General features: G+C 34.8%; 2 protein-coding genes across 5 annotated transcripts in view; both read left to right on the top strand.

Moving 5' to 3' along the window:
- LOC123918380 (BEACH domain-containing protein B) overlaps positions 1-12,770 on the top strand; it is a 29,279-nt gene extending 16,509 nt beyond the window's left edge. For all 4 annotated transcript variants that reach the window (XM_045970405.1, XM_045970406.1, XM_045970407.1 and 1 more), the window contains 22 exons: positions 115-544; positions 645-981; positions 1,111-1,299; positions 1,498-1,753; positions 1,877-2,068; positions 2,150-2,368; positions 2,513-2,689; positions 3,452-3,564; positions 3,983-4,444; positions 4,592-4,805; positions 5,157-5,378; positions 5,483-5,953; positions 6,048-6,371; positions 6,480-6,932; positions 7,032-7,078; positions 7,517-7,610; positions 8,386-8,592; positions 9,788-9,913; positions 10,020-10,391; positions 10,513-10,744; positions 11,171-11,933; positions 12,262-12,770. In XM_045970405.1, the coding sequence (XP_045826361.1) occupies positions 115-544; positions 645-981; positions 1,111-1,299; positions 1,498-1,753; positions 1,877-2,068; positions 2,150-2,368; positions 2,513-2,689; positions 3,452-3,564; positions 3,983-4,444; positions 4,592-4,805; positions 5,157-5,378; positions 5,483-5,953; positions 6,048-6,371; positions 6,480-6,932; positions 7,032-7,078; positions 7,517-7,610; positions 8,386-8,592; positions 9,788-9,913; positions 10,020-10,391; positions 10,513-10,744; positions 11,171-11,856 (5,823 nt within the window). In that variant the 3' untranslated portion in view covers positions 11,857-11,933; positions 12,262-12,770. The remainder of the gene's footprint in view (positions 1-114; positions 545-644; positions 982-1,110; positions 1,300-1,497; positions 1,754-1,876; positions 2,069-2,149; positions 2,369-2,512; positions 2,690-3,451; positions 3,565-3,982; positions 4,445-4,591; positions 4,806-5,156; positions 5,379-5,482; positions 5,954-6,047; positions 6,372-6,479; positions 6,933-7,031; positions 7,079-7,516; positions 7,611-8,385; positions 8,593-9,787; positions 9,914-10,019; positions 10,392-10,512; positions 10,745-11,170; positions 11,934-12,261) is intronic.
- A 3,030-nt stretch (positions 12,771-15,800) lies between these two features.
- Positions 15,801-21,240, top strand: LOC123914490 (GATA transcription factor 25-like). Its single transcript, XM_045965687.1, has 8 exons — positions 15,801-16,284; positions 16,385-16,468; positions 16,613-16,746; positions 19,560-19,667; positions 19,761-19,866; positions 20,602-20,670; positions 20,762-20,830; positions 20,921-21,240. Exons 1-8 carry the CDS (start codon positions 16,015-16,017, stop codon positions 21,011-21,013), a joined length of 933 nt encoding a protein of 310 aa, XP_045821643.1. The 5' UTR covers positions 15,801-16,014; the 3' UTR covers positions 21,014-21,240.
- The last annotated feature ends 1,524 nt before the right edge of the window (positions 21,241-22,764 follow it).

Raw genomic sequence — 22,764 nt, 5'->3', positions numbered from 1 at the left:
GCCTACACATGCATATTCATTTATTATTTTCTTCTTTTTCATAGAAGAGTTACTTTTGAGCCATATTTCATCTATATTTAGACTCAAGCATGTTTGTTAATTTTTTTGCTTCAGGCAAGTGTTGGTAGAATGTTATTTAATGTTTCGCCGATAATAAATAATGCATTAGATAAGAATTCTTTTGAAGCTTCTGTAATTGGTGGGACTCAATTATGCTCAAGACGCATGCTTCAGCAAATAATATATTGCGTTGGTGGTGTATCTGTGCTTTTTCCTCTTATCACCCAGTGTTGTAATTTTGAAAATGGAGTTGAGGAATCTGAAAAGACACTACTAACACAGTCAACAAGGGAGTGTGTGATGGGTGAAGTTATTGAGCTTATTGCCTCTCTTTTAGATGAGAATGTAGCAAATCAACAACAGATGCACATTGTGTCAGGATTTTCAGTCCTGGGATTCTTGTTACAATCGGTTCCTCCACAACAACTTAACCTAGAAACTCTTTCTGCTTTGAAGCATCTTTTTAATGTTGTCTCTAATTCTGGTATACAATTTGTTCCCTTTCCTTGTACATACAATTTTCATTTGATGATATTTTTTTTTGCCACTATTTGTGTTTATATTTTTATTGCAATGCTGCTCAGGACTGGCAGAGTTTCTTGTGGAAGAGGCTATATCTAGCATATTTCTTAATCCTCTTATCTGGGTCTATACTGTTTACAAGGTGCAACGTGAACTGTACATGTTTCTGATCCAACAGTTTGACAATGATCCTAGATTACTGAAAAGTTTATGCCGCCTTCCACGTGTTCTTGATATAATTCATCAATTCTATTGTGATAATGTAAAGTCTCGAATATTTATTGGAAATAACCTTCTTCAACATCCTGTGAGCAAAAAAGTTATCGGGGAAAGGCCTAGTAAAGAAGAAATGCACAAGATCCGTCTTCTTTTGTTGAGTCTTGGTGAAATGAGTCTCAGGTAAGGTTTATTCTGCTTGATTTGAACTGTGTTTAGATTATCATCTCTCTTTCAGTAAACATTCACTGCGGCCTATTTTTCCAACCCTACACATTCTTTGTTGAAGCAATTTTTTTTTGGGATATACAGGCAGAATATTGCTACTGGAGACATAAAAGCTCTCATAGCATTTTTTGAGACAAGTCAGGATATGACCTGTATTGAAGATGTTTTGCACATGATTATTCGTGCTGTTTCTCAGAAACCTCTACTTGCTTCTTTCCTTGAACAAGTTAATATTATCAATGGTTGTCAGGTTTTTGTCAACCTTCTCCAGAGGTATATCATGCCTAGCATTCTTTTTATGCATTTTGATAACAGATAGGAATATTGCATGATAATTGATAAATCAATTTGGAACTATTTTGAGTTCTCTTTTTCCTCTCCAACAATATTTATGAGTTCTCTTTTTAGTATATGTTGCAACAGTATATATTTGGTTCTTATGCCTTCCTGTGTTCTTCTGTTTTGTAATAGGGAGTATGAGTCTATCCGATTGCTGAGCTTACAGTTCCTTGGGAGGCTTTTGGTTGGCCTTCCGTCTGAAAAGAAGGGGTCAAGATTCTTCAATCTCCCATTGGGAAGATCCAAATCTATTTCAGAAAACGATAGGAAAATTAGAATGCAACCAATTTTCTTAGCTATATCTGATAGACTTTTCAGCTTTCCGCAGACAGAAAATCTTTGTGCTACTTTATTTGATGTTCTTCTTGGTGGTGCTAGCCCCAAACAGGTATTGTGTTATCTGGACCCCTCTCCCTGAGATCTTGTGTTTTTCCCTGTTGGTTAAATATTCATTCTTACTTCTCTAACAGCATTGACTTGCTTGACAAGACTAAGTGAGTTGTGGTTACAGGTTTTACAAAGACACAGTCACCATGAGAAGGTGAAAAGCAAGGCCAGCAATTCTCATTTTTTACTTCCTCAGATGTTGCCTCTGATTTTTAGATATTTGACTGGCTGTGAGGATACAGCTGCAAGAATTAGAATAATCAGGGATATACTTGACCTTCTTGATTCAAATGCTTCAAATATCGAAGCTTTTATGGTATGGTGATTATAATTTCTTTTTTTTGCCAACAGTTGATGACTTGGTGAATTATATTTTGATAGATGATTTTGTTGATAGGAATATGGGTGGAATGCTTGGCTAACATCTTCTCTCAAGCTTGGTGTGTTAAAGGACAAAAATGTCAAGTTGCCTAATCATGATAACAGTCAAAGGGATGAGCTGCTTGTGGTGAGAAACTTGTTTTCTCTAGTTCTGTGTCACTATCTGCATTCTGTAAAAGGTGGCTGGCAGCAGTTGGAAGAAACAGTCAATTTCCTTGTTATGCACTCTGAGGAGGTATGATTGGAATCAAGCTACTAGTTGACATTTTATGCTTTAATGATGCAATAATGTTTTTGGTGCGTTGTTCTAGTTTTGTTATTATAATCTGCTCATAATTCTTTATTCAAGTGATGGTTTTGTTTGAAACTCTCATTGTAGGGTGGCAATTCATATAGGTTCTTTCTCCGTGATATATATGAAGATGTGATTCAGAATTTGGTGGATTTGTCAGCTGCGGAGAATATTTTCATTTCACAACCCTGTCGGGACAATACACTCTACCTTTGGAAATTGATTGATGAGATGCTCATCTCCGAAATTGATAAAGAACTCCCGGTACTGGGCTAACCTACAATTTTAATGCATGAAATTATTCAGCTTTTGCTCTCAATAAGAGTAAATTAAATGTGTGGAGGATGAGATATACTTACTAAAAACATCCAAAAAAAGTCAAATGTGGACATTACTGCAACAAAATACTCAAATTTTATTGAAACAGCTGTGGTCTCGGCATTGTTTAGATGCCACCTTTACAGCTGTATCTTATAGTTAGGTGGTCCAGGACAACTTCTGCTTGATGTATGGCACTCTACTAAATCATACAACAACAGAGCCACAAGTGCTCTATTATCTTTACCCTTTTGGTCCAAAACCAAAAACAAAGCTTATAAATTCGGCTTAGGTGCTAACTCAAACCTACAAAATTTATTTGTTTGGTGAGAAATGTCGAAGGTTTATAAACAGTAATTAGGCTATATCTCTATGCGGGACTAAAAACACCCTCTCACACCTAACACAATGAAGGTGCTGGAGAAGGCAGTACAAAGTTGACACAATTAAGGTTGCTTTCCAACGGGTCTTGCTATGAGTTTTCCAAACTGAGAAACAATGTAGAAATAAACTTTCTCCAAACTTCATTCTTATATATGAGCCCCCTAATCCTGCAATAGGATAATGTCATGTCTATAATAACATTTAATAAATATCTAGGTCTTATATCGTGTTTTGGTTTCTTTGTACAATTATGTTTAGAACATATTGCAATATTCAAAATTGATAGTATTTTATTGAAGACATGCTAATATTTTTCACTTGCAGCTCCTTGGAAGTGAATCTGATTTTCACCTTGATTTGGAAATGGAATGTCACAAGGAGTACAGTTCTGCCTTAAAAGACGTGTTGATAGGAGAAGCTGATGAACAGGCTTCTAGGTATTAAAACACTGAACCCTGCTCTCCCCCTCATGCCATTATATACTATCAAATAACCGATTATCCCAAAAGCTTAAGCTGTTAGGATAGAGCCACATCAATGGTTTTATATTATTTTTAATACGCCCCATCACGCAAGAGCCCACTTGGGCTTGAAGCGTGGATAATGCATAGGTCCACCTATCATATGCTTAAATTCCACTTTTTAATTAGAAGTGATGGGAGCGAGGATCGAACTCTAGACTTAGTCATAGAGGCTCTGATACCATATCAAATAACCGATTATCCCAAAAGCTTAAGCTATTAGGATAGAGCGACATCAATGGTTTTATATTATTTTTAACACATACAATAGAAAAGCGTAATTATTTGATGCTTGTGATATCAGTATTTACAATTTGGTCCTGTATTCTTTCAGAAAATCACAAAATTTTAAGCAGCCAATACCATGTGACGATACAATTGAAGAGAAATGGTGGAATCTCTATGATAGTTTGTGGGTTGTTATTAGCAAGATGAATGGCAAGGGACCTAGCAACGTGTTACCCAAATCATCGTCATTTGCAGGACCATCTCTTGGTCAAAGGGCTCGTGGTTTAGTTGAGTCATTAAACATTCCGGCTGCCGAAGTGGCTGCAGTTGTTGTATCAGGAGGGATAGGCAATGCTTTGACTGCAAAACCTAACAAAAGTGTTGATAAAGCAATGGTTTTACGAGGAGAGAGGTGCCCTAGAATTATTTATCACCTCGTTATTCTTTATTTGTGTAAATCTTCTCTAGAAAAGGCATCGCGCTGTGTCCAACAGTTCACCTCACTTTTACCTTGCCTTTTAACTGCTGATGATGAGCAAAGCAAGAGTAGGCTGCAACTTATCATCTGGTAATATTGCTAGCAAGTACACAAAGCAATCATATGATTTTACAAGTTTACTTATCATGGATTATTAATATTTTTTTTGTTTTGAGTCAGTTCTCCATTTATAAGATTTCCCTATCACAAACTAACTTTATGTTTGGGTCATGGTAGGGTACTGCTTTTTGTTAGGTCACAGTATGGAATGTTGGATGATGGTGCTCGTTTTCATCTTTTATCACATTTGATTCGTGAGACTGTCAATATTGGAAAATCAATGCTTGCTACTAGCCTTGTGAGCCGCGATGACACCTTGGATCCTAACTACAATTCAAAAGACGCAGGATCCATTCAAAATTTAATTCAAAAGGATCGTGTTCTGGCAGCAGTATGTCTGAAATTGCTTTTACTGAACAAGATATATTGTTGACAATATGTGTTGCACATGCTTGTGGGTGCAGTGCAGGGATGTAGTGCTATTAAAAGACATCTTTAATCAAAGCCTTAAAAACTATTTTGGATTAATATGAAATTTCCAACAATGATTTTGGAAGAAATTTATTTGATCAGTTCATATGAAAAGTAGCTCATACCTATTCATGTTATAATGCAATCAAGTATATCATACAGTGTGACGTATACAGTGTGACGTTGTTTATGACATACCTCCTTTTCAATCCTGATTTTGCTCTCTGTCTACTACTGATATTTCATATTTTAAACTTATATCACTTTTCAGATCAGCGATGAAGCTAATTATACAAAGATATCAAAAATTGACCGCACCCAGCAGATACAGGAACTTCGTAGTAGAATAGATGAAAACACCACTGCAGAATCTACTAGTAAGCAAGCTCTTGAAGATGAGATCCAGAGTAGCTTGAACTCCATTCTTTCTTCAAATGATATCAGAAGAGCTGAATTCCAGCTTACCTATGAGGAGGAGCAGCAAAACGTTGCTGTATGCATAACATCCTTGTTTCATTGTTAATATTTTTCCTTTTCATAAAAGGCGGTAGATTTAATTTTAGTATTACGTATAAACAATTAGGTTTGTTTTTACAGGAAAAATGGATACACATGTTTCGATCATTAATCGATGAGAGGGGTCCATGGTCTACTAATCCTTTTCCAAATTGTGTTGTAACACATTGGAAACTTGACAAGACAGAAGACACATGGCGAAGGAGGCCAAAACTAAGGCAAAATTATCATTTTGATGAAATTCTCTGTAATCCTCCTTCTGCCACTGCTAGTGGAGTTGCTAGTCCTCTTAATGAAAGTAATCCTGGTTCTGTGGGTAATATACCTGAACAAATGAAGCAGCTCTTGCTGAAAGGGATAAGAAAAATAACTGACGAGGGATCCTTTGACACCAATGAAACCATTGGTGAAATAAGTGGACCTAATACATCAATTGCCCCTGATAATTTGGATGGCCAATCTTCTGACTTACTAAAGGATAACAGTGACAGAAAGGATGTTGTGCATGAACGGAGAGACACTTCCTCTTCACCCGAGACAGAAGCCAGCGAGGTATGTGGTATTGAGGAATATGCTCCTTTGGTATTTAAAGGGAATCTGAAACTGTGTTACAATTATGATCGTCGTGTCTAATTTCCATTTTCAGGTGCTTGTGTCAATTCCATGTGTTCTGGTGACTCCAAAGAGAAAATTAGCTGGTCATCTGGCAGTCATGAAAAATGTTTTGCATTTCTTTGCTCAATTCTTAGTAGAAGGTACCGGCGGATCATCCGTCTTTAGAAACTTTGATGCCTTGAGTAATTCTGATCTGACCAAGTCCGTTCAGAAGCAAAGATCAATGAAGTGGCCTGCTTCTGATATGGATCTTCAGAAGGGAATTACAGTCGGTAATGTAGAGGTAATAAATGGAAATGGCCCTGTTAAACTTATGAGGTGTGTTAAACGCCATCGAAGGTGGAGCATGGCTAAGGTTGGTTTATTGGTTTCATTATCTTCTCAAATTTTGTTGTTTTACAGATTGATACCTTATGTTCTTTTATTTTTTTTGGGCTGATTCTTTGACTGATTACTGTTTTAGATAAAAGCTGTTCATTGGACCCGATATTTGCTCAGATATACTGCAATAGAGATTTTCTTCAGTGGTTCAGTTTCCCCAGTATTTCTGAACTTCACCTCACTGAAGGATGCAAAAGATATAGGAAACTTGATAGTTGCTACCAGAAATGAATATTTATTTCCCAAAGGAAGTGGAAGGGACAAGAGTGGACCTATAAATTTTGTTGATCGACGAGTGGCACAGGAAATGGCAGAAACTGCACGAGAAAGCTGGAGGAGAAGGGATATAACAAACTTTGAATATCTGATGATACTCAACACGCTTTCTGGCAGATCTTATAATGATTTGACCCAATATCCTGTTTTTCCTTGGGTATTGGCTGATTACACGTCAGAGGTTCTTGATTATAATAAATCATCTACATTTCGAGATCTGTCAAAGCCTGTTGGAGCGCTTGATAGCAAAAGATTTGAGGTAAATCTGGTTTAGTTTCTTGAAATATTGAATGGAATGCACTCATTTTTTACTGGGATTGCTCTGTTTTTACTCTTAGTGTGCGCTTCTTACATTTAGGTGTTTGAAGATAGATACCGTAACTTCTGTGATCCTGATATACCCAGGTAATTATTATCAGGCTTGGTTTTATGATTTACTGTAATCTTTTATTTACTTATTTAGTTCTCTCTCTCTCTCTCTCTCTCTCACACACACACACACACACACACACAAACACACAGACACACAAACACACACACACATGCACATAAGGTGAGAGTGTGAGTGTTTAAGAGGAGTTAATGTTGATCATACAACCATATAATTGGTCATTACTGGTATTGAAGCCATGCTTAAGTGTAATCTCTGTCCATTTATGGTTGTATAGTTATGATTAGCTCCTATCACACTTTCACTTGTATTGGGTGAGAACATGTCCTCGTCAAAGGAATAAATTTGGCCCTGCAATGCTACATATGAATGGTCAAAGCCCATTCGCTTTTCACGCCGGATATGCTACACACAAAACTTTCTCATGTACCGGTGTTTGTGTATTGATGCAGCTTCTACTATGGATCTCATTACTCAAGTATGGGCATTGTGCTTTATTACCTTCTTAGATTGGAGCCATATACCTCTCTTCACCGTAATCTGCAGGTATCTTGTCACATGCCATATTTTAGGCATTAACTCATTTTTCTCACATTCAACTTTAATTTGCATAAAAAAATTGCACTGTTAATGTAAATAGGGATATCTACCTTTAGTCTAGCGTGAAGTGTTGGAATTCGTTATTTAGAAGCAAAAAGTAGAAACTATCATCCCTTCCCCCTTTTTCAAGTACATGATTTGTGAGAGAGAGAGAGAGAGAGAGAGAGAGAGAGAGAGAGAATATCAGAATATGTTATTAAGTTAATGGGTTATATTAGAGACTATTTTAGATCTGATAGGCCACATATTATCAGGCTATTACCGGGCTAACAAGTAACAACAGACAATTGGAGTTGCAAGGTGATTTTTTATTTTTATTTTTTGGTGATTTGTGGTGCTTGTTTGTATCTACTGCACCGTTACTTAATAAATAAATTTGTTATTTTTTGGATATATAAGCCATCCTTGGGTGATTCATCAGCTTAAGCTTTTAGGAGAATTGGTCTTTGAAATGATATTACAGCCTTTGTGAATAATAGTATTTTTGGATTTTAGTATACAAATAATGGTTTGATCCAAATTAAAACAAACCTTTTTTTCACTTTAAGTCGAACATTGTTTTGGGATCCAAGATATGACAAGCCAAATATATTGCATTGCATCTTTGCTTTCTGTGTGTTTATTAGCAATTCTTTAATATTTTATTTTTTTAGCCTAGTTTTCTTCCTTTCACTCATATTGCATTATTATTCATTTTTGTAATACTTTTTCTTTTTGTCAGGGGGGTAAATTTGATCACGCTGACAGACTATTTCATAGCCTCGAGGCCACATTCAGAAATTGCCTTACAAATACCAGTGATGTGAAGGAGTTAATACCCGAGTTCTTTTACATGCCTGAGTTTCTATTGAATTCAAATTCTTATCATCTAGGAGTTAGACAGGATGGTGAACCTATTGGGGATGTTTTTCTCCCTCCATGGTCGAAGGTAAGTGAGTACCCTAAAATCAACTAAACAGAGCAGCATACATAAATAATGCTGGCAATTATATTATATGATATTTAACCACACAATTTTGTTTGAGTTTGGTATGTCTTTATATATGGCGAGAATCATACCAATCTATATGTGTTGAGCCATACTCTCTCAAAACATCTATCTTAGCACCAAACATTTATCAGAATTTATCTGAAGAGTTCAAAAGTTGGTTAAATATTTCTTTGGGCTACATTTACAAATGTGAAAGCCGCTCACTCTCTTTGAAGATCGACATGAATAACCCATTTTAACTGCTACAACATAAATTGTGAGCTTTGCACAAAAGAGATGCAAGATGAATAACTATGTTATTTCCAGTAATACATTAACATTTGAGTCTACACAATGGAAATAATATTTTCGACGTTATCTAAAGAGATTTTAAATTGGAACATTTAATATGACTGAAATCCTTCACCCCTGAAAAGTGTAGGAATTAATATTGATTGGAGCCATTATGGCTTTTGAGGGTTACTCAACTACTAAGAAATGGCCATGGTAGTCTTTAAAAAGCACAAGCATTCTTGCGCCTGTTTTTGGGGTTCAGTTATATCATATCAGAACCTATCCTAAAATGATATTGAACCGCCTGCAGATGTCTAGTCAATGTAAGCTTCCCTCTCAATTATTCAAATGTTTCACTATTCCAATTCAAAGCTCCCCGTTAAGACTATTTCAATTCTTCTAGGAGGGTACTGCGGGTACTGCTCTGATACTACATTTTTTATTGACTGAACTCGACTTTGCAAAATCGACTTGTAAAATGAGGGATGCTTCCTATATATAAATATTCCTGTTTTGGCTGTATCACATTGAATGTGGATCTCTAAAAATTAACTATACTAACATTCATCATTAAAACAAAGTAACTTGTGTATTCCAACACAATGTAACTTGCAGACTAGTTCATCTCTTCAAAACAACACAAATAACATCTTTTGGGGACTAAATTGTATATTACTTGATAAATGGTGATTGATCTTGAGGTTTTTATGTTTTTATTTTACTCATTTCTCACACACACTACAAGATAAAGCAAATGTTAACTCAGTGTGTATATCTCTTGTTATTATATATTTTAAATTTTGAAAAATTCTAATTTAGCAAACAGAAAGTACTTAGTTTCAAATCATAATTTGCACAGGGTTCCCCTGAAGAATTTATTAGGAGAAACCGGGAGGCCCTTGAAAGTGAATATGTCAGTTCAAATCTTCATCACTGGATAGATTTGATATTTGGATACAAGCAACGTGGTAAACCTGCTGTAGAGGTATACATCAAGATCCACAATTTTGTTTTCAATAACTCATGCAAATCAGAATTTGCTATACTGTCAAGTGTTAAGGTTAGTTGAGTTGTTAAAATTTTAATTGTAGGCAGCGAACATATTCTACTACTTAACTTATGAAGGAGCTGTTGATTTGGAAACGACGGAAGATGATTTGCAAAGAGCAGCCATAGAAGACCAAATAGCCAACTTTGGTCAGACCCCAATTCAGATTTTTCGCAAGAAACACCCAAGAAGAGGGCCACCTATTCCAATTGCACGCCCTCTGTACTTTGCTCCTGATTCCATTAGTTTGACTTCCATTGTTCCTAATACAAGTCATTCTTCATCACCTATACTGTATGTTGGTCTAATGGACTCAAATGTTATCCTTGTGAATGAGGGTCTCAACTTGTCTGTTAAGACGTGGGTATCAACTCAACTGCAATCTGGTGGAAATTTTACATTTTCTGGTTCACAGGTCAGGCTTTGGTTTGATCAGACACTGAAATGCATTTCGATTTATTATCTAGCGTGTTTTACTTTCTTATTAGAATTATGTTTTGTTTCATGAATGTTGAAACAACCTGTACCTTTTTCAGGACCCTTTCTTTGGAGTTGGTTCCGAAATGCTTTCACCACGTAAAATTGGTATTCCTGTGCCTGAATATGTTGAACTTGGAGAACAATGCTTTGCAACAATGCAGACACCCTCCGAGAATTTCTTAATATCATGTGGAAATTGGGAAAATAGTTTCCAGGTCATATCATTAAGTGATGGCAGAATGGTGCAAAGTATTCGACAGCATAAGGATGTGGTGAGCTGTATTGCAGGTATTTTTCTTGGTTAAGATTGATTCCTGATCTGATAACCTTGAATATTCCATTTGATGTACTGAAGTGCACTGTCTTGATTGTTGACTAGGGGCATGTGTACCTTAAATCTGGTTTCTTATGTGATCTCTACCTTTTCAATAAAGTGAAATAAATTTTCCGGCCTCTTAAGCCACAAGTTTGCAGTCATTATGATAATTTTTTTCTAATATGTTTTGCTCCTGTTTGTTTAATGAATCAAGTGATGTTTTTATATCTGAAGGTTGCTACATGCTACTAATACTATTATTTTTCATTGTCATAAATCATAACTGTTTTATTTAACAGTTTGTCGGGAGCTTTTTGTTATTCTTGTTTGAATTTGTGATTTGCAACCATCTAGTTTTTTTTTTCATGTCTGGCTAAACAATGTTAATTGTGCTGTAGTTACATCGGATGGGAGTATCCTTGCAACTGGAAGTTATGATACGACAGTAATGGTTTGGGAAGTTTTTCGTGGTAAAACAGAAAAGAGAATTCGGAACAGTCCGTCTGAGTTACCTCGTAAGAACTATGTCATAGTTGAAACTCCATCCCATATCCTTTGTGGGCATGATGATATAATAACTTGCTTATATGTTAGTCACGAGCTTGATATCATAATTAGTGGATCAAAAGATGGAACATGTGCATTCCACACCTTGCGGGAAGGGAGATATGTCAGATCCTTACGGCATCCTTCAGGCTGTCCTATATCAAAGCTAGTTGTCTCTCAGCATGGTCAAATTGTGATTTATGCTGATGATGATCTTAGTTTGCACCTGTATTCAATAAATGGAAAACATCTTGCTGCCTCTGAATCAAATGGACGTCTCAATACTATCCAGTTGAGCAAATGTGGTGAGTTTTTGGTAGGCGCAGGTGACCAGGGGCAGATTGTTGTTCGCTCTATAAACACGCTAGAAGTTGTTAAGAAATACCAAGGGGTTGGAAAGGTTTTAACATCTTTGACAGTAACCCCAGAAGAATGCTTCTTAGTGGGCACAAAAGATGGAATCCTCCTTGTGTATTCAATAGAAAATCCTCAGCTACGGAAAATGAGCCACAACAAAAATATGAAATCAAAAACTTAACAGAAAAGATAGCAGTGCATGTGGAAGAAGCATGTGGAATTTTAACAGTTAGAGATGCCCCGTGATAACTGTTCCAGGTAATCATTCATTTATAACTACTTGATTCCTTTCTTCTATAATACTAGGATTTGTGCTTGATTTTGCATCTCTATCTATATCTATACTAATTGGTAAAGATCTCATGCAAAATTGCACGGATGTGGGGGAAAATTGTGGGAATCTGGGGTGTGAATCCTCTCGTCCCAACCAAGTCCATTTGTTAATGTAGCACCAAATTTCTCTTCCCCATAAAGTATTGTGATTCGTATTCGTTAATCTTTGCATAATGTCTATAATCTACTATAATGATTCTTTGCAAATTAATTTTATAAATATTGATGAGTATTATACCGTTATCTATTACAGGTGCACCCATTGAGTATATGTTTTCCGGTTACTCAATCTTGCCATTTTATTGAGTTCTGGATGTTATCCCACGAAGCGCTCGGCCTGTGGGATACAGAATTGAAATGTGAGAGCACACCAGCTTTATCTGAATATAGAGAACATAGTTTGACATCTTTATACTGGAATATAGGAACTGAGTGGATTTTCTTCCACTTACTGAGCATCATGAGACAGTAACTCCCCAAATCGGTTTTTGTGTTTTAGATTACAGGAAGCTATAGACTGGGGGTTTTGTTCATACATGTACATTGTATTTGTTAAATCTTCAATGGGATTTTGGGGATTTGTGTGCACTAAAATTGTAGCTACTATTTTTTTTTTTTTTTTGTTAACATACCAGAAGTATATTTGTACAGATAGGCTTGAATGCCTTATGTTAACAAGAAAAATATATCCTCGTTAATGTGATGTACTTTACTGTAAAAGGACCAATTTTAATAGATTGTGATGGCTATTATTAAATGAAATTAAGTATCACATTCAGCAGCCGGATTCATCTACCTGTTTGATATTGCTATCCGCATCAAGCTTTTGTAATGGAACTAAATTCAATCCAAGAGATAAAGGGTTTATCATTGGAGAGAAAATATCAGTGACTGTTTTCTTGTGGAATTTTATTATGAGTGACTGTTACAATTCAAAGTCACTCATTACATTATTTTTTTTTTTTGAAGGACTCATTACATTAATTTAATCATATTTAATCATATAAGGTTTGATACGTTTACACTTGAATCTTTTGACACTCATGTTCGGGTGACAGTCCTCTTAGTGAGCCTCAGAGTTTGCTTTTTGACTATGCCTATGAATATACGTGTAGTAGTAGTATAGTTTTACCCCAAAAAAAAGTCCGAATAATTTAAAAAATTTATATGACAAATAATATATTCAACCATATCAACAAAAAATATTTTATTGTATTGATTATTTTTTGGTACAAGTAGTATTACTTATATCATCTAATTAATTTTGTATGTATAGCTTAAGTATAGTTATTTCTCTAAATTAGATGTTATTTTTTTGTTTGGAAAGTAAGGGACAAACCCCAAAAAATGACTACATTCTCCTTAGGAAAGAAACACTTCTCAAGTCAATCAACAAAACATTTGAGACAAAGGCAGGACACGTGAGTCAAAATAAAGAGTTGATTTAGTGTCTAGAAATTTCATCTTTAAGATAAATAAGTGGTATTTGGAGTTCGAATTTCGACTCTTACATATATAATATAATATCTCTATTAACTGAGTTAAGCTCACCAAAACAAAAATTGTTTCTAATATTGAATAAAATGAATTTGCAAACGAATTTGCAACTTGATTAGTTTTCTTTTTCACATGTATACATTAAACATGATGTAGCTTGGATATCCAACAGCACACCCACCCATTAACTACTAGGTTGACCAGTCATAAGCAATCTCAACTTTGTCAACTCTTTTTATTAACAATGACTACATATTACTACTTTTATTTTTTTACCGAAACAAGCTTAATCCATTTCATTTATAATAATAGAGTCAATACAAGGTGGATAATATTCAAATATTTGGGAATTAACATATAAACGAGCTGCCTGAGCTAATATAGGTCCAAATTCCATGTTATTCCCGCTGTTTCCTTCAATACCTTGGACGAGTTGTAAACAATCCGTTTCAATTTGGAACTTTTGTGTATTATAGTGTTGCAACCACTTGATTATCTCCAGCAAACCAGCATGGTTATGGCTTCTGATTCACGTACTTCTGGCTGTCCTTCAAAGGTCTGCGTAAATGCTTTCAAAAAGCCTCCAGCTGCATCTCTTAAACATGCCCCAATGCAAAACTGATTCGAATTTACATAGCAGGCAGCGTCAATGTTACACTTAAGAGTACCTGGTTGTGGTTTACGCCAGTAGTGCTCATCTGCGTACAGTCCCGGTTCTCAACTTTAACCAATCTTCCAGCGTATCACGTGCTCGTCGTACTACATCAAACATTGTTGGTAATTTATCATGCCAACATTTTTGGTTTCTTCTCCACGAAATGATCCATAAGGTAACTGCCACTATTGCCATACTATTATCATCAAGGTTTTCAAGAAAATCAAACACGAGTTGTTTGTAACCAGCTGCACTCTCAATTTGTAGAAGCAATTTCGTCCACATTCCGGCCTCCATCCACACGTCTTGAGCAGCTGTACATCCAAAAAAACAATGCCATTCATTTTCTACATTCAAGTCACAACACACATTTTGAATCACATTGCACCCCCTTACTAATTAATCTTTCCTTCACAGGTAACCACCCTCTAAGTGTTCCCCACAAAAATATTTTCATCTTATTTGGAATATTGAGATTCCACAATTTTGACCAATTTCCTTCCTCCTTAAGTGATAGTAAGCTGTTATTAATGACCATCTCCAAATCGGCACATCATTCTCGTATGTTGATTGAAGAGGAATTTGGATAATGGCTGCTACATCATCTTGGTTAAACTGTTGCTGCAATTGATCAATATTCCACTTACCTTCAATATGGTTTACGACGTCTGCTACTGTCAGATGCTCATATCCTGCCACCATATTTGAGGTCACATATGCATGATGATCCACTCTTAGCCGTGGTTGATTCTTCCATACATTAAGTTTTTCTCGGTTTCCTATCCGCCATCATAGGCCTCTTTTGACTATTAATTGAGAAGCATGGATGCTACGCCACACATAGCTTAGATTGTGCCCCAATTTTGCATTTAGGATTCCCTCATTCGAATAGTATTTAGCTTTGAAAACCTTTGCCAAAATAGGATGATTACATATTACTACTCCTATAAACATGCATAATAGGAAGGAAAAAAAAAAGGAATAAAATCTATGATTTTTCCCCCTTTGATAAACAGTACTATCATTTAAATTTTAAAAATATATGTAAACTCCTTTTGTGTTTCTCAATCAGATCGAAAAATAAAAAATAAAATAAAATTTGATTAACAAAAGTTGTTGCATTTGATTCAAAATTTGAATAAAATAGATCAATTATTTTTACTAAATTTTTTCTTATATTTAGAACTATAGTAAGTATTGCACTATAAATTTAATTTGTATATTCAATGTAATTTAAAATTGTAGATATTTATAAGAATATTTTGGAAACTAGAATAATTTTTTAATATACGCAGACAATTGTAACCATATCATACAGTTACAAATAATATACGCAGTTAAATAATTTCATTTATTAAAATCAAACAGTTTACAATTGTAATCGTATCATATAGTTACAACATAAAATCCATTTTCGACAACTTGTAGACAAAATTTTACTCTAGTAAAAGACAAAAATTTCAATTTTTGTCCAAGGAGTTATCCTCAATTTATCCAACCACAAAAGTTTTAAAATCAAACACAAAATTTGTAACAAAAAAAAATCAAACACAAAATAATTAGAGTTTTCTTTGTTCAATCTCTTATTTTTAGGAAATTAATTAAATGCAACTATTGCACAAAGTTAACATCCTCGTAAATATTGGCAGCATTTGGGTTAGTTTCGTCCCAACAATAATACTCTCTTCATTCCGACATAGCTATTAGCTACACACTTCACAAACATACACATTCTTTCTCTCTCTCTCTCTCTCTCTCTCTCTCTCTGAAAATCAACAAGTTAGGGTTACTGTTACGATTAGGGTTTCATCTTCTAATGCATCAAAACCCCCAAATTAAACTCTATTCCCAACAATGTACAACTCTATGAACATCTCCGATCAGATCAAGAACAACGACGAAACCGACAACAACAACAATCACATCCATTACGATTCACATAATCTCGAAGACGCTTCCGGTGAAGCTGAAGGAAATATCCAAGACGTTTCACTCGATGATGTTTATGTTTCCGGTGACGGAAATCACCCTGATATGTCTATTCAACGATTCGATGATTCTTCTCAGCTCACGCTTTCTTTTCGTGGCCAAGTTTATGTCTTCGATTCTGTTACCCCTGAAAAAGTGCGCAATTTTTTTTTCTTATTTGTCAAATTTACCTTTCAATTCAATAAACTTTAGGTTATTGATTTTAAGATTCAAGTTTTTTTTTTTGTTATTACAGGTTCAATCGGTTTTGTTACTGTTAGGAGGATGTGAATTATCTTCGGGTTCGCAATGTTTGGATACATCGCCCCTTAATCAAAGGGTATAAATATAAATATTAGTTTCTAATTGTATATATTGTGTATTATTGTTGTTGAATTTCAATCCCTAAATTGAAGTTATTGATAAATGGTGTTTTTTTTTTCTTTTTTCAATCCCTAATTTCTAATTGTATATATTGGTGTAGAGTGGTACTGAATTTCCTACAAGATGTAGTCAGCCACAGCGTGCAGCGTCGTTGATTAGGTTTCGTCAGAAGAGGAAAGAGAGAAACTTTGATAAGAAAGTTAGATATGAAGTGCGTCAAGAAGTTGCACTAAGGTCTGAATCTGATTGTAAGCTTACTTGGTTTCTAGTTTAAACTTATTGTGTGTTTTTAGATTTAACTTTCTGGAACTTAAATACAGAGCTCTCACTCATTGGCGGAAACTTAAAAACTGATGCTTTTTAGTTATGATTTGTCTTGCACATGATTGTTTGGTAGGGATTTGTTTCTTTGCTTTTTCAAAGTCATTTTTATTCAAGTAATAGTATATTATTGGTTGGTTTTGTATATACCCAAGAATATGTGCTTTAAAGTGTGTTCTCATTGAGTTATTGTGAAGTAATGGGAAATATAGATTTTTCTGTGAGCTAGTCTGCAAGATATAGATCTTTTGTTCTCTTTGAGTTATTAGTTATATATTGTCAACGTTCAAAAATATCATAGGTGTATTAATGCTTTAGTGGTAGAATGTGATTTGTGCGTGCGTGCGAGGTGTGTGAGGTCCCTGATTCGATTCCCTATACTTTAATTTTGGTAAGTAATAGATATATTATTGAATAACTTGTGCCTTGGTTGATGTGGATTAAATTTAAAACTTAAATACAGGCCTAGCCCATAGCAAGTGCAGGATGGGCTACCGCTCCGGGCCTTATAAATGTGAGGCTCAAAAATATTAGTTATATATTGTCAACGTTAAAAAAATATCTGATGTGTATTAATGCTTTAGTGGTACAATGTGATATGTGTGTGCGCGTGAGGTCCTTGGTTCGATTCCCTATACTTCCATTTTAGTTCAAATTAAATTAAAATCAATAAAAATTTGCAAAAGCCAATATTTGCACCCAATACAAGTAAATCTCATTTACAAACCAAACCACTGGCCATTTGAAACCTTGCATCAAATTAGCAAATTAATGTATACTCCTATACAGTTCATACATTGCAACCTTCTAAATTGTTCTCAGTTACATTTACACCAGTATACACATAGATAGTTGACATTCCATGTACACCCAATTACAAATTAAATTCTTGGATCTTAAAAAGCACCAAAAAAAAAAATTCAAATAAAAATATAATAATTTTACTAAAATATAATTGATTTTTTTTGTGTGTGGAATATATAACTATGAAGTTTAGAAAGTCCTCATTATAAATTGCCCTGGGCCTCAATATGTGTTGCGCCGGGCCCTGCTTAACTGTATCATTGCCAGTCATTTTGAATTGAAGAAGGACTAGATCCTTTTGTGGTTTTTTTTTAAGCATCCTTTTGTCGGTGTAATGAGTGAATGATCATTATTCATTCTCATTTCCATTTTTTTTTTTGGTATGTTTTGGGATCTTGTAACTCACTCCTTAAAAAGTATTTTTTCTTTCTAGGCTGAAATAAATGGGTCCTCATTGAATAAGTTTTGATTGCACTTCCATTGTCTTTCTTTCAATTACGTGATTGTTACATGTAAAGAGTTTAATTTAATTTAATTTGAAGTCATTTTTTACTAGTCTTTTTTGACTAGTATTCCTGGGCAATTTAGTTTATATTGAATAGTATTTTTATTTAATTTGAAGTCATTTTTGAAATCTAACGATAAAAAAGAGTTTGGTTTCTAGCTATTTTTCTTGTGTACACATTTTTATGAATCTGATATGATACTATGATAGCCACGTGAGATTTTAAAAAATTAAGGCGTAGGCGTGATTATATACATCAAATAAAAAACACATTTATACGTGTAAAAACATTGGACACTGATGCCCCACCATGCTGTGGAACCTCTTTTCTCCTAAATGTTAGTGGTGGAGTATTTCGCTGTTATGGAAGAGTCCTGCAAAAAGCTCTTTGTGACTTGTAACACATGACACCCCTCCCTTTGATCTGCACCACAGTCTGTTTTTACCATACACTACCCTCTCAACTTTTGTAGTTTGATTTCTTTTTCTCTTCCAATTAGTGTCTTTTTTTAATTTTGGCAATTGGAATCATGTCCACCCTTTACAGGTAATAAGTGTTTCTTCTTTTGTTTAATAATGCTTGTTAGACTTCAATCATAGAATAACTTCTTTGCTAGGATAATTGATGAGTGCATTTTCATTGTGTATTGAAACTTCTTTTACTGTTCATTTGGTTAGAAGTACTAAGGTTTAAAGCTATTATCATTACTAATTAGGTTTGGTGCAAGTTTTGTAGTTGTTTCATTGTTGCTGCTGTCTTTGCTGTAGCGGGCATTCTACCATACACCATTTCACATCTAACATTTTTGGGAGTAGAACTCCAAGCTGTGTTTTCTCTGTCCTTAACCGCACTATTTTTTTTTTTATTAATTTAAATATTCCTGACTAAGGAAACAAATATTGACCATAATAGGGTTAAGACAACAAATATTAGTGCTTCCATGTTTTTGATTCCTCTTCTGATATCTGCAAATCTTTAATTTAATACAAATTGACTTCAAGTCTAATGCATATTTAATAGCATCCTCCATCAGTATGTTAAACGCACTCTTGATGTTTGTATTTTTTATTTTATTTGTTAAAAAAAAACTTTAATGCAATTGGATCATAAATTGATAACTATTTTAAAAGTCTATCGACTTTTCAAAAAATATACCAATCATGAAGAGTATGTTCAAAAATCATTTGCTAGTCTACTTCTTTACTGGGATGTGCCAGTGGTTTTTGGATTGATAAATTGCTTGGTGTCTTGGGATTTGTTACTTCATATAATGTTCTCAGATGACGAAACTTTTGTTACTTCCCATGGACTATATTCAATGTCATCTATTTTCGACAAATTTTCCTTATCACACATCATTGTAGCTGTTCAACTTTATCTGAACCGTACTTATTTCTTATCTATATTTAAATGTAGGATGCAACGTAGTAAGGGTCAATTTACGTCATCTAAGAAACAAGATGGAGCTAACAATTATGGCTCTGATCCAGAGTCAGGGCAGGATATGATTCAATCAGAAACCTCGTAAGTTTTTGACTGAATATGAGTTTCTGGTGGTGCTGTTGTACATGTGCCTTTGGATGTTTTACCATTTCCTTGATTTGCTTGGTTGTACAGATGCACGCACTGTGGAATCAGTTCAAAATCAACCCCTATGATGCGAAGGGGGCCATCTGGCCCAAGGACACTTTGTAATGCTTGTGGGCTGTTTTGGGCAAATAGGGTAAGTATTTATCATCCATATGTTTTGGGAGGGAAACCTCGTGTTCATGTTCATCTGTCTAAAGAGCAGTTGAAATTGAAGCAAAATAAAAATAAAAATTCCAGTGGCTCTTTTAGTCTTAAGTGCTATGGGTCAAACTCTAGGTCTGGGGTTTCACTTCACTTTGTTATTAAAGATTGGTTTGTCCACCTGCATTCTGGACAAACTATTCTTACCGCCAGTCGGCATTGACGTAAAAGTGAGTCTCGTATCATTATCAGCTAGATGTGAGACTTGTCTCTCATGACTCTCATGTCAAGCAGAGGCTCTCCTCAGCCTTGCTGTTGGGACTTAGAGGTGAACTCTACATCAAGTCAACTGTTCTTTTATTTAATTGGAAATGCAAAACAGTTTTTTGAATTGTTGGCTGAGAGTTGGTTTCATTTTGAGAAGAGGATGAATTGAATGCTAACATTTTCACTCCTTTCTACATAATCAGAATTGTGAACTCCCGTGAATTATTATGTGATATTTGCTCTTGCTATTTGTGATCATCAAAATCTTGGGATGTCCTGTTGATTGATATTGATTTCAATGTGCAATTGTGAACTATTTTCTTCTCGAGTGGCAAACATTTATTTAAATTCCCTTACCTCCCATTCAAAGGATATGCATCTATATTCTTGTACGAATTAAATTCAAATCTATCCAACTGTGAAGCTGATGATTGCACATTCTGACAATGAAATTCTGCAGGGTACTCTGAGGGATCTATCTACTTCTAGGAGAAATCACGAGCAACACACTATTGTGCCACCTGAGCAGGTATACTGTCATTCACTAGATTGGGTTATTGTTTGTGTACTTGCCACTTTGCCAGTAGTTGTTGCACATTCTGACTAAAAAAATCCTGCAGGGTGCTATGAGGGATCTTTCTAATTCTAAGAGAAACCACGAACCGCACACTCTTCCACCACCTGAGCAGGTATGCTTTTATTGACTATATGTTGGGTTATTGTTTGCTCGGAGTGGTGGTAAATGCATCCTTTTACCGCTATTTACATTTGATGACCAGGTTGGCGAGGGCAATGACTTGAACTGTGAGACTGCTCTTCCTGCGCATAACGATTCTGTTGATGATAAAACAGCTTTGGTATCCAATCAATGAGTTTTCCAGTCACACAATATGACAGTCATTGGCTTTGGCACTCGCAGGTTTATTGTAATTCCGCTCGATTCGAACATAGAATGTACAGTTCTAGAGAGGTTCTAATCAACACATATGAGGTCTATTTAAAGTATGCTCTTGGATTAGTTGCATTGGCTATTTATCTCTGAATGTATAAAATGGAATTTAAATGATGATTTGAGTTGGTTTTTATTGGGTGGACGCTAGTTTTATTGTGAAAATGTGCACAACATTATGCGATAGTTCTGGTGGAATGTTTTTCCCTCTGCCCAAAAGGAGAATCGTATCCCGTTTTAGCTGCCTAAATAAAAGAAGTAGATTATGCCAAGCAAAACTAAAGACCAAACCAAATTATCCTAAATTGTGATTATTGTTTCAACCAGTTAAAATGATAATCATGTTTATATTGGATAATGAAATAAACAAGAATCAGTTCTTGTGGAAAGGGCTAGACTTACATAACTTGGTTAATTAATGTTTGCTTTAGTCGAGGAAATCGATGAAGAAAAAATGAAGACTTTTTTTTTTTCTCAGTAAAAATAATTTGAGTTATATCTGTATATATTGTTCAAAAATATATAAATATACCCCTATTAGTAGTATGGTATTATCAGTTTGATCACCCGTTTGAATTAGTTTATTTTTGAGCTTATGCAAACAGCTTATACATTATTTATATATTATTATAAGTTTGTCAATGTAGTTTATGATAAAATAGCTTATAAAAATATAATTTTCACTAGTGTGAACTTATAAAATAGCATAAAACTTAATTTATATTGCATAAGCTGTTTGCATAAGCTTAAAAGTAAACTAAACCAAACTGAGTGTATGTCTAAACTCTAAGCAAGCAACTTATTGTAAACAAATCACAAGTTTGTTAAATCTACAATTATTTTTTTTTCCACTTTACAGTTACACTGTACTGAGTTTTTTTTTATAAAAAAGTACACTGTACTGAACTTAACTTCACACTACTTAATTGAGCTTAACTTCACACTACTTAATTTTGAGAAGTCAAATTCTCATTTACTTTTTTGGTTTAGTGGGATGACCTTAGGTAAAAGTAAAACAAAACTACTTGAAGATGAACAAATGGCTAGTAGGTTTTTTTTTTTTTTTTTGATAGATGAAATGACAAAGTCATTGAAAACTCACACACACAAAGTCAAATGATCAGGGTTCGAATCCTGATCCTGACGTCCGACACTAGCAATTTTGGTATTTATGTCAGTTGAGCTAGGATTTGTAGACGGCCAGTATGTCGTAGGTCTTTTAGTTGCACATAATGCGAACGAAATTAACATGATGGAGATTTACCACTAATCTATAACATGTTGACTTGATTATCATGACGACAAACATCATTATTGTTTCGCCGACCACCGAGCCGTGAGGCTTTCTCAACTGGTCAAGTTACATTTTAATGGACTTCTTTTTTTTGGTGCGTTAAATTTGAAAGCATAACAATATTCATGTTTTTCCATTCCTCCTTCACGGGCAATGTCTTGTTTTACCAAATTCCTAATCAAGCTCAGTCTATTGACAAAATTTATCTTCACCGAAATTCTCAATTGTCCATATCTAATCAGAAAGTCGATGTTAGTTGGACTAAACCTCCTTAGGGGTTGTTCAAAGTCGACGCGGGCGGTAGCCTCTTTTGACAACTTTACTAGTGGTGACATTGTTCGCGATCTAGATAGTAGATTCATCCAAGGCTTTTACGATTA

This window comes from Trifolium pratense, linkage group LG3 (genome assembly GCF_020283565.1).
Source record: "Trifolium pratense cultivar HEN17-A07 linkage group LG3, ARS_RC_1.1, whole genome shotgun sequence".
Taxonomy (NCBI): domain Eukaryota; kingdom Viridiplantae; phylum Streptophyta; class Magnoliopsida; order Fabales; family Fabaceae; genus Trifolium; species Trifolium pratense.
The sequence above is the reverse complement of the archived record's forward strand: the minus strand, read 5'-3'. Positions and strand labels throughout refer to the sequence as shown.